The sequence below is a fragment of the Alligator mississippiensis genome, chromosome 3 (assembly GCF_030867095.1).
Source record: "Alligator mississippiensis isolate rAllMis1 chromosome 3, rAllMis1, whole genome shotgun sequence".
Classification (NCBI taxonomy): Eukaryota; Metazoa; Chordata; order Crocodylia; family Alligatoridae; genus Alligator; species Alligator mississippiensis.
In genome coordinates this window covers 249,883,708-249,901,259 of record NC_081826.1, presented here as the reverse complement: position 1 = coordinate 249,901,259, position 17,552 = coordinate 249,883,708, and the positions used below count along the sequence as shown (strand labels likewise).

Sequence of the window (17,552 nt, the reverse complement as noted above, 5' to 3'; positions counted from 1 at the left end):
CTGAATTCAGATAAGTAAACAGGTTTATTTTTCTAGGGCTGAGACCTAATATCCAGGGACACTAAACCATTTAAAAAACCTTGTCTAGGTACGATAGGGTAGCCAAGTGGGCAACCATTCCTCTAGGAAAATAATGTGGGGTTGACTCAGCAGAAGAGCAGCTACTGCCTTTCCAGCCAGAAGCTAGGCTACATGGTTTAAGTGGCATATACCAAAACTTCCACACACAAAAAAAGTAAAACCCATGACCATAGATCTTTTGCTATTTCAGTCACTTTTCTTTATTTGTTATATGCCTTTGGGTAAAAAAAAAAGAAAAGAAAAAATTCTTGTAGTCACTGTAATTAGCTGCTAGTCACATCTCCTACAAGGACATTTCTTGCAGGAACCAACTAACTTTCAAACTAACTTGATAAAGGAGATACAGCTGGTCAACAAAGTGGTTAATCCAGAGCCTCACTGTCAGAGTGGTTGAACCAGAGAATGCTATCTTATAAAGAGGAAAAAGCAAAGCATCTTAGGAAGGTTGAACTCCAGCGGTAAGGACAGAATTTACACATAAACTGGTTTAAGTCATCAGAAACAACAGAACATATGTTCAGTGCACGTAAAACAGTTTCAAGATGGCTGAAACTGGTTTAAGATAAGACTTAACTGATTTAGGTCAAACTGGTTTATGAAACTTCTGTCCCAGACCCCTTACTGGTTCAAGTTAAATCACAGTTCCCTGGCATCCTGGCATTCTTTCCAGCCCCGGGCTGTGCCGTGCTATGCTGTCTATTCCATCAGACAAGAGTTGAGAGGGGAGGCAGGCACTGCCCCACCCATGCAAACCCTGGCTGGGGTCTGGGGCCAGGGAGGGGGATTAAACACCCCTTCCCACACTCAAACTTATTGCTGGCTACAACTGAGGACTACAAATCCCAGAAGCACCTGGAAGCAGCCCCTGTCTGTGCCTGGAAGCAGGAAGAAGTGATGACCGACCCTGCAGTCTTGCTGCTGTGATTCTGGACTGCAAATCCCAGAGACCCCTGGGGCAGCAGGAAGAGAAGCGAACAGAGTCCATGCTGGCTACATGCCAAAGAGCCATGCTCTAGTGCCCCATGGCTTCTGGCCTGAGCCACTACAGGCATGTAGCTACATTTCCTGACTCAAAAGTAAACATGTCCAGTTGTTTCTTAGTTTAATCTCTGCAGTTTAGACTAACCTGCAAAGACTGCTCAAAAAGTTCAAGGCCGAATCGATTCAATCTGTACTTAGCCCAGGGGTCTACAGCCCACCTCATGCTATAACTATGAACAACTCCAAGAGGATTTTGGACTTACTTGTTGGTGAATCTTTGTTCTAGGAAAGTTTAGTTAAGAATACAGTATCACAAAATTTGGAGAAAGTTAAACAACCAGTTAGCTTGGGACAATATTTTACATTCTACATGATCTCAGTACAGGAAAGCTTTAATTTTGCCCCATTATTTAGTTATATTCTCTTCTTCTACCGTAAACAGTATTTCTGTATCTTGTCATTTACACTCTTCTAATTTTTTGTAGTCTGCTATATCTAGCTTATCTAAGTTACACATGGAATGTTGTAAGGTTGGATTCTCAGTCCCAGAGCTGATCTAAGCTATTAGTTTTCAGCAGCCAATGGGCATTTATACACATAGTTTTTTGTCCAGCGACACGCCAGAGATCTGGTGGGTTGGAGCAGACTCAACTTTTTTTTGGTGGAAGTTTTGGTATATGCCATTTAAACCATGTAGCCCAGGCTCAGTAGGGAGAGGGAGTAGCCATTCTTCTGCTGTGTCAACCCTACATTCTTTTCCTACAGGAATGGTTGCTCACTTGGTAACCCCATCGATTTAATCGAGTCTGCTCCGCATAGGAGCTGACATGCACCAACTGCTTAGCGTGCAGTTATATAACTGGTGAAATGTGCATCAGTGTGCAGAAAATGTCAGCAGTGCGCTTTTGAACTAAAACCTCTCCAACATGTTTTAGTTCAAAAGTGCACTGCCATTTTTTCGGTGCTGACATGCATTTCACCACTTATACAGGTGCATGCAGTGCAGCGCCAGACACTTTTAAAAGCGCCTGGCACTGCGGCACAAGCATGTGTACAAATGCTCAAAGGGACTGTTCTAGTAGCTAGAGATGCTAGAACACAGGGAACCTCAAGCCACACTCTTTTCAATTGAATGTGCTCCCTAACCTGGGATCAGAAGAGAAAGTGACTTAGGAGGGGCATAAGAATCTACAACTGGCATGGCCCAATGAGATTGTAGCCCTATTGCACACGTGGATGAGTGGAAAGAGGACAAAGAACGGCAGAAAACCTGGCCTTTAATGTTTCCTTAAAAACGAGTAACACTTTGTTTACAACTGAATGTAGAAATTCAGATACAGTTGCACCAGATTCACACATAAAAAGGACTATTTTTTGTTACCTGTGATACAGAAATTGAAAGGGAAAAACTGAAACTTTTTGGCAATTGTACTGAACTGGAAACTGATGTCTAACCTAATACCTACTAGCATTCTTTTTGTCTCCTTCATCATTACTGTTTGCCAGGATTCTCTGCCCTGTTGAGTGCTGTGTATATTGGATTATTTTCCTCCTGGAAGTGTGTTCTATGTCATTTGCATTATGTCACTACTCCAGTGATATTAGCAACTTTGCCCAATATAGTTTCTTCTACAAATGCATTCAACATACTGTTTGCTTTTTCTGCACCATTAATGAAGTAGTTAAATAAGCCCAAAGATCCTTGCATTATTTAATAGATAACACACACCACTCATTATGTTACTATTTATCACTGCTTCTTTCTCACTATCCTTCAGAGAGTATTAGTCTATATTTCAGCGTTTCTAGATATTCAAATCTGAATTAATTTTGAGAGCAAGTTTTTCAGCAATGCCACAGGATGCTTTTTTAAAATCCAAATGTCCTATCTATTACATTCCCCTTCATCCACTCATTTTGTAAATCTATCAAAAAAGTAAAATAAGCAATGGTTGTCTTGCAAAATGTATCCTTCATAAATGAATACTTTTTACTGAAGCATAAATTATTCACTTTTGTATTTTTCTCTTAATTATTTTTCTATTACTCTACAGAGAAATTAGATATACCAGACAGTAACTGCCAGAAACACTGTTCTATGAACAAAAGAATTGGTAGTACCACAAATCTGCTTTTTTCCTGACTTCTGGTGCAATGCCAGTGGCCGATGATTTGTTCAAAAAGAATTGTCACTAGCACAATAATTTTGTTAGCTTTTGGGGAAGCTGACAATCAGCTTTTAGGACAGCTGATTTATAGATCTCCAATTTTCAAAGTATTACTTTGCATGCTCCTTATTTAATGGGGTTTTCCTAAGTTTTTCCTCATTTCCCAGTTGTCAACATGCTTACTTAAATATTTTCATTCATTTAAATAGGAGTTGATTGTCTAGCACTCAGTTTATTTTTCTGAGGAGAGATATAAACTGATGAGGAAACATATTTTGCCTGGATTTTCAACACCTTTTAATATTTACAAAGCCTTTTAAGAAATATTATAAAGAAAAAATAATAAATAGAAGGTAAAAGAAAAAGTTCCATCAAGAATTAAAAAGATTAAAGGAATAAGACACAAATAGGTATAATAAATATATAGTTATTTCTCCAAATGAAAAGAAAAGGTTAAATGCATGCACCAAGATCAGTGTTGGTCAATATTACATATAGCATTTATGGAGAATACCAAATGAACCTGAAAATACAAGATGTAGCATAATTGTTATGCGTTCGGAATAAGTGCATTATCGACATATGATGTAAACAGGAGCGAGTCATGCAGGTCATTCCAAAAGAGTACTAACGAACAGATGCATTCTTTATATGCTACACCTGTTTCAGAAAACAAAAGGGACATTTCTTTTGTGTGGTAATAGACAAGGACCCAGGTATGCCAAAGAAAGGTATAGAAAACCTGATCAGCAAAAACTGAACCTCAAAAGAGCTAGTGTGTGTTTTTGCCTTTTTTAAAATGTGTATTTATTTTATTTCCATATGCTATCAAAACTGAGAAAAAGATGGGAAACATACATACCTCTGATAAAAACGTCTGGGCAGATTTCTGTGCTCCTACATGGAGCAGATATTCATATACGTACAGCGCTAACCTGAAATGAATAAACAAAAAGGCATTCAATACAGAAAATGTGTTCGCTGATTTTTTTAAATGTTCTCAGCAATTAACAGATTGAACTATGTAGTACTTGAATACCAAAAAATGTGTTCTAAAAGTGTCAGATCTACTATTACCTAAAGCAGGGGTCAGCAATGTTTTTGGGCAGAGCACCAAAAACACCTGCGACCTTGACTTGTAAGTTGTAGGCATGCCAGGACGGATGGCAAGGGAGCCATGAGGGGCCCAACTGTTGTTGTGGAAGCACAACCCCGGCCCCTTCCCCACCATCCACCCCAAGGCAAGTGTGCCAAGTAAAATGCCTTTGCATGCCACTCTCTGGCACCTGTGTCAGGGGCTGCCTACCCCTGAACTGAAGTCTGAACTTTTAAACAAGAATGTGTAGGTCAATTTCAGATCTGTTGAAATAGTAGTTAACACAGTATTATTACAACTCAAATTACTTTATGCTCGGTAAGAACACAATATTTCAGTTAATTCTACTGTATATTTACCCAAACCAAACCAAATAATACTTCATATGAATAAATTATAGCAATGCTGTGTGTTTTTTACAAAGCAAACTGCTTACTTTTGGAAGGTGCTGAACTCTTTACATCAGTGTCTCCCAAACTTTGGTACCTAGGGCATGCTTTTTTCTGGATTAAAAATTAGCTGCACACATCACTTTTACACCCAAAAGGGTTATGGGGGACAGAAGGGGGGAGGAGTGTGTGTGTGTGTGTGTGTGCATACATGTGCGTATTCATACACGCACACTTTTAAAAAATATAGTGTGTTCTACTCTCATGCCAGAGGAAACCATGCCAGTGCTGAGTTGCAGTTACAAAAATTGCTCCAGAATTTTTCTGAAGTTTGCAGCTGAAAATCACTGAACCAGGTCTAAATTCAGAAAAGACCTGGAGGGGGGCCTTCAGGCTAAAAAAGTTGAAAATCACTCATGCATCCCCTCCTGCCAGCCCCAAGAGCAAATGAGGAGTAGAGGTGATGAACCAGACTGCAAAGCACGATTCCATCTATACATCTGCCCACCCACCTGTTCACAGCACAGCATGCTGCTGGGAGCTGGGGAAGGATGGCACAGGGGCTGCCTGTGGCAGGGAAGGGCAGGGGAGAGGCAGCAGCAATGGTGGCAGTTCCCAGAGGAGGAGCAACAGTTCCCACTGGGGTAGCTGTGGTAGGCACAGGGTGCTGGACAGGGGAGGAGGGCATTCACATCCTCACACAGGAGGATCTCATAGCATACTTCTATCACTGTTGCAGCACACTATTGCACCATGGCACACCCTTTGAGAATCACTAGTTTGCACCTTTGACCAATAGCTTAAGTTTACTCACAGAGCACGTAAACCTCAGTCAAGCACTGAACTCAATCCTGCATCAACTTCTGTTGTGGTTGCAACACCGTTAGATAAAAATATGAATAACTCTTAAAGCCCACTCAGTCCCTTGTCTTTCTCAGAGTGGCAATAAGGTGAGACCAAATTGAACTTCATAGTGAAAGTCAAACAGCAGCCATACACATCCTAGATTACATCAGTGGGGCTTTATGCAGGGTTTACTGCAGATAGGAATATAGTCAATGAACATCTGTCCACTAACACTTAGGGCAAAAACACCATCTCTCATAGACTAACATCTGCTAATCCCCAATTATCCAAACTGGATTAAAATTATTGACCTGGAGATGAAAGCTTTTTATCTCACTACAAACTCTCTAAGAAGCCAATTCTAGCAGCACCTTCTTTTCTAGATGAAGATCTGTTACAGATTCATTCCAATTCTCAAGAATGTACACCTCTCCTAAAAACACTGTCTGTACAGAACATGTACATGCAACACATCTGCCAAAAAGCTGAAGCCTGATTATATGCAGTCTTATGGATGTATTCCTAAAAAAAAGTTTTGTTTTAAAAAATCTCTATATATGAAGTCAATGGTGTTAATAAAAATTAATCTAGAAGGCAGAAAAGTCTACAGCTTCCCTCTACCTTTCAGAAGATGTAATAGGATGACTTCAGATACAACTGGGATGGGGCCACAGGAGGACACAAGGACACCTCCCAGCCAAAGCAGGTGACGAGCACAGGAGGTACCCAGGTAAGTGACAAGTGTCCAGACAGTCCTAGGAATCGGGCGGGGGGGGATGCACCAACAGAAGGCCTTAAATGCCTTTACACTAATGCTCAAAGTATGGGGAATAAACAGGAGGAACCTGCCCTCCAGATAGCTAGTACAAAACCAGACATAGTAGGGCTCACTGAAACCTGGTGGGATTCAACCCATGATCGGGCGGTAAACATTACGGGCTACAGACTATACAGGAGGGACGGAACAGGGAGGAAAGGCAGGGGTGTGGCGCTCTACATCAAAGAGCAATACATGTCCTCAACTAACAGGATGGGGTCAGAGGAGGGGCAGGCTGAAGTGCTCTGGGTCAACAAGGGGGTTGCAGGACTTAACGGTGGGTGTCTATTATAGACCACCCAACCAGGGGGAAGTGCTGGACCAGGAATTCTCGCGGAGGCAGTTAAGTCAAGGGATGTGGTCGTCATGGGTGATCTAAACTACCTGGACATTTGCTGGGAGAAGCAGTCAGCCAGGTCTGACCGCTCACGTAGGTTTCTTGCTGGGATACAAGACCTCCACCTAACCCAGGAGGTGCACAGTCCCACCAGAGGGAATGCCCTGTTGGACCTGGTCCTGGCCACAGTTGATGACCTGGTGAGGGGACTCAAGGTCCTCGACCACCTGGGCGATAGCAATCATCACCTACTGGAATTCACCATCCAGTGCCTTGTGTCAAGGGCCTACAGCAAGGCAGCAGCCCTTGACTTCAGAAGGGCCGACTTCAATGAGTTAAGGAGATTGGTAGGAGAGGCACTGCGGTTCTGGAGAGTAGGGGAACTAGGTGTCCAGGATGAGTGGTCGTTCCTTAAAGAGACAATCCTCCGAGCCCAAGGGGTGACAGTCCCAACGCGAGTCAAAGGGGGCAAGAGTGCTCAAAAGCCCCCTTGGCTCACCAAAGGCATTCAGGAATGTCTGAAGGCCAAAAAGGAGGTGCACATCTAGTGGAAGGGGGTGGGCTATCATCAGAGGATTATACCTCCATAGCAAGAGTATGTAGGGAGGCTATTAGGAAGGCTAAGCTGGAGATGGAACTAGGGCTAGCAACAAGGATCAAGGACAACAAAAAGTCCTTTTTTAAATACATAGGGAGCAAAAAGAAGGCACCAGGCAACATGGGGCCCCTGCAGGATACGCTTGGCAATCTGGTGGTTGCACCAGATGAAAAAGCAGACCATTTAAACAAATTCTTTGCCTCCATTTTTCTGAGTAGGGACCGGGACGTCTCCCCCACCGGGATACAGGGTGGACTCAGGAGTGACTCCGCTAGGCCTAGGGTCAGGGAGGACCAAGTTAGCGAACTTCTGGAGGGGCTGAACATGTTCAGATCAGCAGGTCCAGATGTTTTCCACCCCAGGATGCTGAGGGAATTGACAGGGGTCATCGCAGGGCCCCTGTCACAGCTTTACGAGCACTCATGGTGCTCTGGCCAGATGCCAGAAGACTGGAAGAAGGCCAATGTGGTCCCCATTTTCAAAAAAGGGAGGAGGGAGGACCCAGGCGATTATAGGCCTGTTAGTCTTACTTCGGACCTGGGGAAACTCTTTGAAAAAATTATCCAGAAGCACATCTGGGAGGGACCAGCAGAAGGGAGGATGTTCAAAGGCAACCAGCATGGGTTCATTAAGGGTAAGTCCTGTCAGACCAGCCTGACAGCCTTCTATGATCAGGTCACAAAATCATTGGACGCAGGTGTCACGGTAAATGTAGTCTTTCTGGACTTCAGGAAGGCCTTTGACACTGTCTCCCTCCTCATTCTCATTAAAAAGCTAGGTGACTGTGGCATTGATGCCTACACAGTCAGATGGGTCACAAATTGGCTAGGGGGCTGCACCCAGAGAGTGGTGGTGGATGGGTCATATTTGACCTGGAGGGAGGTGGGCAATGGAGTCCCCCAGGGCTTGGTCCTTGGGTCTGTACTGTTCAATTTCTTTATCAGCCACTTGGATGAGGGGGTGAAAAGCACCCTGTTCAAATTCGCTGATGACACCAAGATTTGGGGCGAGGTGGACAAGCTGGAAGGGAGGGACAGGATACAACTGGACCTGGACAGGTTACAGGGGTGGGCAAATGTGAATAGGATGGGATTCAATATTGACAAGTGCAGGGTAGTGCACTTGGGCAGGAAGAACCAGCAGCATACCTATAGGCTGGGGAACTCCATTCTTGAAAGCACAGTGGCAGAAAGAGATCCTAGAGTCATTATCGATTCCAAAATGAACATGGGCCGCCAATGTGAGGACGCAGTCAGCAAGGCTAACCTCACCTTGTCATGTATCCACAGGTCCATCACAAGCAGGTCCAAAGAGGTGATCCTCCCCCTCTATGCGACATTGGTCAGGCCACAGTTGGGAGTACTGTGTCCAGTTCTGGGCGCTGCACTTCAGGAGGGATGAGGCCAGCATTGGGAGGGTCCAGAGGAGGGCCACTCGCATGATTGGGGGCAGCAGGGCAGGCCCTATGAGGAGAGGCTAAGGGACCTGAACCTGTTCAGCCTTCACAAGAGAAGGCTGAGAGCGGATCTAGTGGCCATCTATAAATTTAACAGGGGGGACCAGAGGGGATTGGGTAAGACCCTGTTCCCCCAAGCACCTCCCGGAGTAACAAGGAATAATGGCCACAAGCTGATTGAGAGGAGGTTCAGCTAGACATCAGGAGGCACTACTTCACAGTCACGGTGGCCAGGATCTGGAAACAGCTTCCAAGGGAAGTGGTGCTGGCTCCTACCTTAGGGGTCTTTAAAAGTAGGCTTGATAACTACGTAGCTGGGGTCATTTGAGCTTAAACTTAGTAGGGGTCAAAAGAGCCCTGTATTCATTCCTGCCCAGGGCAGGGGGTTGGACTAGATGATCTGCTCAGGTCCCTTCCGACCCTAATTCTATTAATCTATTTAGTAATAATAGGAAATAGTTCTGACAGATCATTACAATAATTATGGTCTAAGATGCAGATAGCAGGCATGTTTGATAACCACAAAATTGCCTGACATGATAGTTAATCCTTCTAGCCAAGGGGTTGGCAATCTAGGGTCCACAGCCTGGGCCTGACCTGGCCCATAAAAATATTAGATCCGGCTCATGGCAAATCAGAGAGTTGGTAGCATTCCCCTGCCAGAGCAGCAGGCATCCCTAGGGTCCTATTCCCTGCCATGTCCAGTTTATTCCCTCCACTGCTGCTGGTGTAGGACAGCAGGTACCACCAGGGTCTTATTGTGTCCCTCATTCCATTTGCCCTCCACAGCATTGGCTAATTGCCAGAAGGTGCAGAAATTTGCAGTTTGTGAGAGGGGCTGGGGTGCTAGCCATGGCCCATTACAGCCCAAAGTTGCCAATCCCTGTCCTAACCAACCTCGGATGCTCTTAATAATGTGCTCTTAGCAGGTTCATTGCTGATTAGGTCTTATCAATTTTTATTAGAGGAGGAAGGGTCTGAATAATAAGATTAGGAACCGTAAGGTGTGTAGAAAATTGAGCACATGCTGAATGCAGGCTCCGAGTAACACAGTAACAAGCCTTTCTGAGATGAGAATAGCTGAGCATGTGCTGAATGCTTAATTTGGCTTAAGCAGTGCCTCTTACATTGAAAACAAGAAGATCTGGCAAACGGCACTAGCACTAGCCATTTGCTTGACTTAAAGGGCTGCATGTGTTACCCACAGGCATCTGAAGTGGCTTTTACTGTAATAAATAATCCATTACACATAAATATCTAAAATACAGGTGATAAGTATGGTAGTAATTATTTTTCATGGTTGTTCACACTTTGTGTACTCAGCATGCTTCACCATATCTCCAGATTTGTAAACCAGACAGAGACTTCATTTCTCCAAATATCAAAAACATGACATACCCTTTAATTTAATAAAGCATCTGACTCTTTTAAAATCTTAGCCTTGAAAGTGTGGTAATACATTTTGGTTTTGTTTTTTTAATTGAAGAAACATGTATTTTAAAAATGCTTTTACTGGCTTGCAGTAAACCTATTTTGATTAACATGACTCTCATAACACTCTAAGAAGAAAGCTCTATAAGCATTAAAATGGTCTACTAGACTATTAGCTATTCAAATATTAAGGAAGCTCATAAGATACTATGATGATGGAGCCCATTACTAGTGTCTGCAGTTTCTCATCCCAAAAATACAGATTGAAGCTGTCAACAAAAAGCTGATAGTTGTAAGAGTAGCCAAGTTCTAACACTGGAGAGATGCAAAAGGAAAAAAAGAAATCTACATAAAAATAATGAGATTAATTGTTGGACACCTAAAACAACTCTAAAACATTCCTTCATTAGTTCTGAAATATAAAAATTATTTTGTTGTTATTATTAAAATTTGATTTTAAAACACGAGACTTGTTCGTATCAAGTCTACAGCCTAAATGTAAAAGGATCCTTTGTCTCACTGCAAAAGAAAATGGGAAATCAGAAGAACCATAAGTTTATTACATATATACCTAAATTTTAAGTCAGTCAACTAACAAAAGAATCAGCAAATACTGCACTATAATATGTAACCTTCAGTATAGTCTCTTATCATCTAAAAAGATTAGCACATTTAATCTAAATACTCCAGGATAACACTCAATTGGAGCTGCAGTAGCAGGCGCACAACCCTCTGCCCTGTATGCTTCTCACTGACAACCCAAGGCTTTAATTTAACAGTTTATCCAAACAAAAAGGACAGCCATAAAAGCTCAGCCTGAATACAATGAATGTATTCTGCAAATTAGAATTGCAGATTTATATTATAATTCCACAGACTTTCTGCAGTCTACTATTATTTTCTCATTTAAATACAACTAAGTAGTAACTGAAAAGAAAATGTGGAATGCACAAATATACCTTGCCTATTTGAAAAAACAGGTTTAGATTTGGAAGTAATGAAGGATAAAATATCCCTGCTCTTAAACCTTCAAGATAATCCCAGTGGGAAAATGAGGATAGGGCCATACTGACTGAGTGACTGCATCATTTCTCTGGTAGAAAAGTGTAGGACCACATCATGGAGACAACTTCCCTAAACAGATGTCAAAAAGAGGAAAAGCATAAACTAATTTGATTGGTTCTTATTTGTACTCATACCTAATTATTATTCTGTCAGGAAGTCTTTAGGGGAGTTAACAACATTATAGGTTCATTTAGAAATAAACGTATTTGCCTCAGAGATAAAAAGAAAGATACTATTGTTTATTGCATTAGCCAGAGCAGAGAGATCAATGAAAATTGATGCTCCCAGGAAAGATAGTAAAGAAATCAAAAAGGCGCAATACAGCACAACAAGTTGGATTAATGTATGTAATGACTACAACTATGTGATAAAGAAAGACTAGACTAAGCGTATGTTAAAAATGGACATAATCCAAGTATATCAAATTTATAGACAGATATACCATATTTATTCAAATCTAAGATGAGTTTTTTTCCTCCCAATCAGCACAAGGGAGGAACCCCCTCGTCTTAGATTTGCATTAAAAGCAAGGAGGAGGATCAGGTGGCTGCTGAGCCCAGTTCGGGATAAGAGTCAGACGCATGGCAGATTCCTGGCCCCCTCCACTTGCCCTCTGCATGTTCTGACCCCCTCCCGACCTCTTTTTCCCCACTTACTGTCAGGAGCAACTCAGCTCCAGATCAGGCTGGATTTCCTTCTGGACACAGAACACATGGAAACTCTGTCCCCAGCCTGGCCAATCAGCAGCACCAACACTGCTGCATGGCTGACAGGGGCTGTGCTCCAGGGGGGAAATACCTGACAGAGGTAGAGACTGGGGGGAGTGGAGGGAGGAAGAGACAGAGACTGGGAGAGTAGAGACAGGGAAGAAGCAGAGACTGGTGGGGATCAAAGGCAGAGACTAGAGACGGCAGAAGAAGCAGAGGCTGTGGGGAGCTGGGGGTAGGATAGGGCAGGGGGCAGGAAGGCTTCAGGGGGGAGAAGTAGAGGGAACAGAGGGCAAAGTAGACTGCTTGACTCTCCCCCCACCGAGCTACCCAACCTCCCCAGCCACTGCTTTCTCTGCTGTAGCAAGTCGGGGGGCGGGGGAGGGAGACAGATGAATTTAACACAACTCTCTGATAATTAGATTCTATTTCTTGGAAATTATAACAAATTTGTAATTTTTCCATATATCGAATCCAATTATGGGGGGGGGGCGCGGGGGGCGGTCGTCTTAAATTCAGGGTCAACTTAGATTCAAGTAAATAAGGTAAAATAATTAACTTTCTGTTCCGGTGCCAAGAAAGATCATAATTTGTTAACCCTTCCATTAGAAGTGCTCAGGCACAAAGATATATTCACAAAGCATGTTGTTACTGATAACCTAGTGTAAGAAAGAAACTACCAAGGCCATGAGTTAAACCTTAAACTGTCATGCTCCTTTTCTTAGTGCTAGTAAGTTTATAAGTTGAAGAAGTATTATTAGTCAGCTAGCATTTACATCTAGTTTAAGATTTTCTGCAACAAAAACTTTAGATAAAGTTTTACTCACATATAGTATCAGTTATGATACACAGTTTCTCATGACTTTATTAATTTTAGAAACTAATGAGGAATTACACAATGGTGTCAAAGGTCTTTTGATGAACATATTCTACAAAGTTACAGTCTGTTTTTTCTGGCTACCCTGATTGCTTAAATTTTGCTAAGCTGGTATATTTTTCTGTCTGTTCTGGCTTTTCTTTTGAGAAGATATAACATATATAATATCCAAGAAGATTAAAAACCTGAAACACTACGTAAAGGGTTCCCAATTAGTCACCACCTAAAAATAACATCGGGAAACAAACAGAAATCATTCTAAACATACTGAAGGACTGACTTTTTAGATGGCTAAGGGAAGAATACTGAAAAAATATGTTAGCTTAATGAAAACCTAGCGACTTACAGTACTATATTTACTTGATTCCAAGATTAAAATTTTCCAGATGATATGGGGAAAAAAGCCCTTTGTCTTGGAGTCAAGTACAAGGTAGCGGGGAGGCAGGGGCAGGCAACTGCTTCAGGCCCAGCCCCAACTTGCCTCCCACCTGCTTCCCTTGCCTTCTCCCACCCCTGCAGCCTCTGCCCCTCCCCATGAACCCACTGCTTACTGTTACTCCAGCTCCAATCCTGTTCCAACCTGGAACTGCCCAGCCGGCAGTAGCTGTGGTTGGTGTGTGACAGCTCCAGCTGCCACCATTGCTACCAACTGAGTTGGGGCCAGAGCATGAATATGTATTGTGCCACAGGCTGGAGCAGGGCCAAAGCCTGTCAAAGCAAGGGTAAGCAAGGGTAAGCAGCTGAGGGCAGGCAGTGGGGGAGACAGTAGGAGAAAAGCAACAGTAGGGAAGGGGTACAAGACTGTATAGGGGGCAGTGGGGGAGCAGAGGCAGCAAAGGTTGCAGGGGCAAAAAAAAGCAGTGGGCAGAAATGGGGGGAAGGAAGTTGAAGCTGTGGGGGGTAGGCAGGGAGGGCAAGTGGTGGGGGAAACAGTTTGCAGGAAGCAGGGTGTAGGGGGGCAAGAGGCAGGGGTCAAGCTATTGGACCCTTCCCCCACTGTCTGCCCTCCTACCACCTGCTCTCCCCACCACTGCTTCCTTCACAGCCTGCCCCCCCCACCTACACCCTCCTGGTATTCAACCACCTTCCCCTATTGCCTCCCCCACTGCTTGTCCCCCTACTGTGTCCCCCTACACCTGCCACTTCTTTCCCCACTGCAGCAGTGACAGGGACAAATTTAAGATGACTTATAATTTTTCCATGTCTAGAATCTAATTATTTTAAGATCATTCTAAATTCAGGGCCATTTTGGATTTGGGTAAATATGGTAGGTCTATTGATTAAAATAATATAGTGAACTCCCTCCCCTTCAAATCAAGGGACAGGAATACATCTAATTTTAGATTAAAAGATTACATGAAAATCTGAAAAATCAAGGCTCTTTCTGACTCTAAAGAAGCCTAAAATCCACACTAGGATTGGAAAATGCACATCCTTCAGCGCCAATGCACTGTCAGTTAGCTCTGGAACAAACACACACTGGTAAAATGAAGTTTGGGGCAAAGGCTCAAATTCATGTTAGATAGCCTGTGTTGAAGCCCTACAAGGAGAGACTAGAGAAACTGGACCTTTTCAGCCTCCGCAAGAGAAGGTTGAGAGGCGACCTTGTGGCTGCCTTTAAGTAACTAGTAGGGTGAAAGTGCTAGACTTTAGGAAAGCTGATCTCAATGCACTCAGGCGATTAGTCAAAGAAGCACTGCAGAGTAGGAGTTTTGAAGGGATGGGAGCCCAAGAAGGGTGGCTGTGCCTAAAGGAAACAATCCTTCGGGCACAAAGCAAGACGATCCCCGAGCGAGGCAAAAAACGGGAAGGGGCCAGGAGGCTTCCATGGCTGACCAGAGAAATCCAGGGCAGCCTAAGGGCCAAAAGGGGAGCACATAAAAAGTGGAAACAAGGTGAGATCACTAAAGATGAATATACCTCCTCTACTCGTGCTTGTAGGGAGGCAGTTAGACGGGCCAAAGCTACCATGGAGCTGAGGATGGCAACCCAAGTAAAAGACAACAAGAAATTGTTTTTTAGATATATTGGGAGTAAAAGGAAGGCCCAGGGAGGAATAGGACCACTGCTAAATGGGCAGAAACAACTGGTGACAGACAGTGGGGACAAGGCTGAACTCCTCAACGAGTTCTTTGCCTCAGTGTTCCTAAGTGAGGGGCACGACAAGTCTCTCACAGGGGTTGTAGAGAGGCAGCAGCAAGGCGCCAGACTTCCATACATAGATCCTGAGGTGGTGCAGAGTCATTTGGATCAGCTGGATGCCTTTAAATCGGCAGGCCAGGATGGGCTCCATCCGAGGGTGCTGAAGGCACTGGCCGACATCATTGCAGAGCCACTGGCGGGAATATTCGAACGCTCATGGCGCACGGGCCAAGTCCCGGAGGACTGGAAAAGGGCTAACGTGGTCCCCATTTTCAAAAAGGGGAGGAAGGAGGACCCGGGCAACTATAGGCTGGTCAGTCTCACCTCCATCCTTGGTAAAGTCTTTGAAAAAATTATCAAGGCTCACATTTGTGCCTTCGATACGGTATCCCACCTCATACTGGTGAACAAGCTAAGAGGCTGTGATGTGGATGACTACACAGTCCGGTGGGTGGCGAATTGGCTAGAGGGTCGCACCCAAAGAGTCGTGGTGGATGGGTCGGTCTCGACCTGGAAGGGTGTGGGCAGTGGGGTCCCGCAGGGCTCGGTCCTTGGACCGATACTCTTTAATGTCTTCATCAGTGACTTGGACGAGGGAGTCAAATGTACTCTGTCCAAGTTTGCAGATGACACAAAGCTATGAGGAGAAGTGGACATGCCAGAGGGCAGGGAACAGCTGCAGGCAGACCTGGATAGGTTGGACAAGTGGGCAGAAAACAACAGGATGCAGTTCAACAAGGAGAAATGCAAAGTGCTGCACCTAGGGAGGAAAAATGTCCAGCACACCTACAGCCTAGGGAATGACCTGCTGGGTGGCACAGAGATGGAAAGGGATCTTGGAGTCCTAGTGGACTCCAAGATGAACATGAGCCGGCAGTGTGACGAAGCCATCAGAAAAGCCAATGGCACTTTATCATGCATCAGCAGATGCATGACGAATAGGTCCAAGGAGGTGATACTTCCCCTCTATCGGGCACTGGTCAGACCGTAGTTGGAGTACTGCGTGCAATTCTGGGCGCCACACTTCAAGAAGGATGCGGATAACCTGGAGAGGGTCCAGAGAAGGGAAACTCGTATGGTCAAAGGCCTGCAGACCAAGCCCTACGAGGAGAGACTAGAGAAACTGGATCTTTCCAGCCTCCGCAAGAGAAGGTTGAGAGGCGACCTTGTGGCTGCCTATAAGTTCATCACGGGGGCACAGAAGGGAATTGGTGAGGTTTTATTCACCAAGGTGCCCCCGAGTGTTACAAGAAATAATGGCCACAAGCTAGCAGAGAGCAGATTTAGATTGGACATTAGGAAGAACTTCTTCACAGTTCGAGTGGCCAAGGTCTGGAACGGGCTCCCAAGGGAGGTGGTGCTCTCCCCTACCCTGGGGGTCTTCAAGAGGAGGTTAGATGAGTATCTAGCTGGGGTCATCTAGACCCAGCACTCTTTCCTGCTTATGCAGGGGGTCGGACTCGATGATCTATTGAGGTCCCTTCCGACCCTAACATCTATGAATCTATAAGTTCATCACGGGGGCACAGAAGGGAATTGGTGAGTATTTATTCACCAAGGCGCCCCCAGGGGTTGCAAGAAACAATGGCCACAAGCTAGCAGAGAGCAGATTTAGATTGGACATTAGGAAGAACTTCTTCACAGTTCGAGTGGCCAAGGTCTGGAACGGGCTCCCAACGGAGTTGGTGCTCTCCCCTACCCTGGGGGTCTTCAAGAGGAGGTTAGATGAGTATCTAGCTGGGGTCATCTAGACCCAACACTCTTTCCTGCTTATGCAGGGGGTTGGACTCGATGATCTATTGAGGTCCCTTCCGACCCTAACATCTATGAATCTATGAAATAATTTATTCAGAAAATAAAAAGCAGTATGCCCTCAATAGCTGCAAATTATATCTTGTTCTCTCTTGCAACAAACAGTTGGCATTTTAAGAGGTAGCACCTTTGTTTACCTGCAAAGAGAGATTTACTCAAATTTAAACTCTTTGGGGATGTCTCCAGACAAGTGCGCACATATAGTTTAGGGAGACTCAAAGCTGAGTTGCCACAAACCACACATGGTGCCCGTGCACCCACTTGCCTTGCTGCTAATTTGCAGTGCGGTGCCAAAATTTGATGCTAGGAAATCCTGGTATCAAAAAAAGCCAGAGAAAAAGGTGGCATGGTCACATAGCAGCAGTGTTCACCTCCAGAAACAGAGCCTGGCCAGCCAGAGCCATGGTCTGGCTGCCAGCCAGGCTCTGAGTAGCCAACTTGGCGCTACTGCTGCCCTAGGAGGCCCCCTGGATCCTAGGTAAGGCGGCTGGGACCAGCACAGGTGATGGCCCCAGCCTCGCCTACCCCACCTGGGACAATTTGCTACACACTGGAGCACACATGCAGGGGCATGCCCTGGGGCACAAAACAGCTGCACAAATATGTGCTGCAGGAAATAGGTGCCCCTGAATCTGCACACTCATCTGGATGTGCCCTTTGGGCCAATCTTAAAGGTAGAAAATAGGCAATGCCACTACTAACTATAATGTTAAAACAGGCAACAGAATCAGAAAATCTGCAAATCCTAT

At 44.5% G+C, this 17,552-nt stretch overlaps 1 protein-coding gene across 2 annotated transcripts in view; it reads right to left on the bottom strand.

Annotated features, from left to right (window-relative positions):
- The window catches only part of SSBP2 (single stranded DNA binding protein 2), a 333,271-nt gene that overhangs the window by 240,978 nt on the left and 74,741 nt on the right, over positions 1-17,552 (bottom strand). For both annotated transcript variants that reach the window (XM_059725068.1, XM_059725067.1), the window contains exon 2: positions 4,093-4,165. In XM_059725068.1, the coding sequence (XP_059581051.1) occupies positions 4,093-4,165 (73 nt within the window). The remainder of the gene's footprint in view (positions 1-4,092; positions 4,166-17,552) is intronic.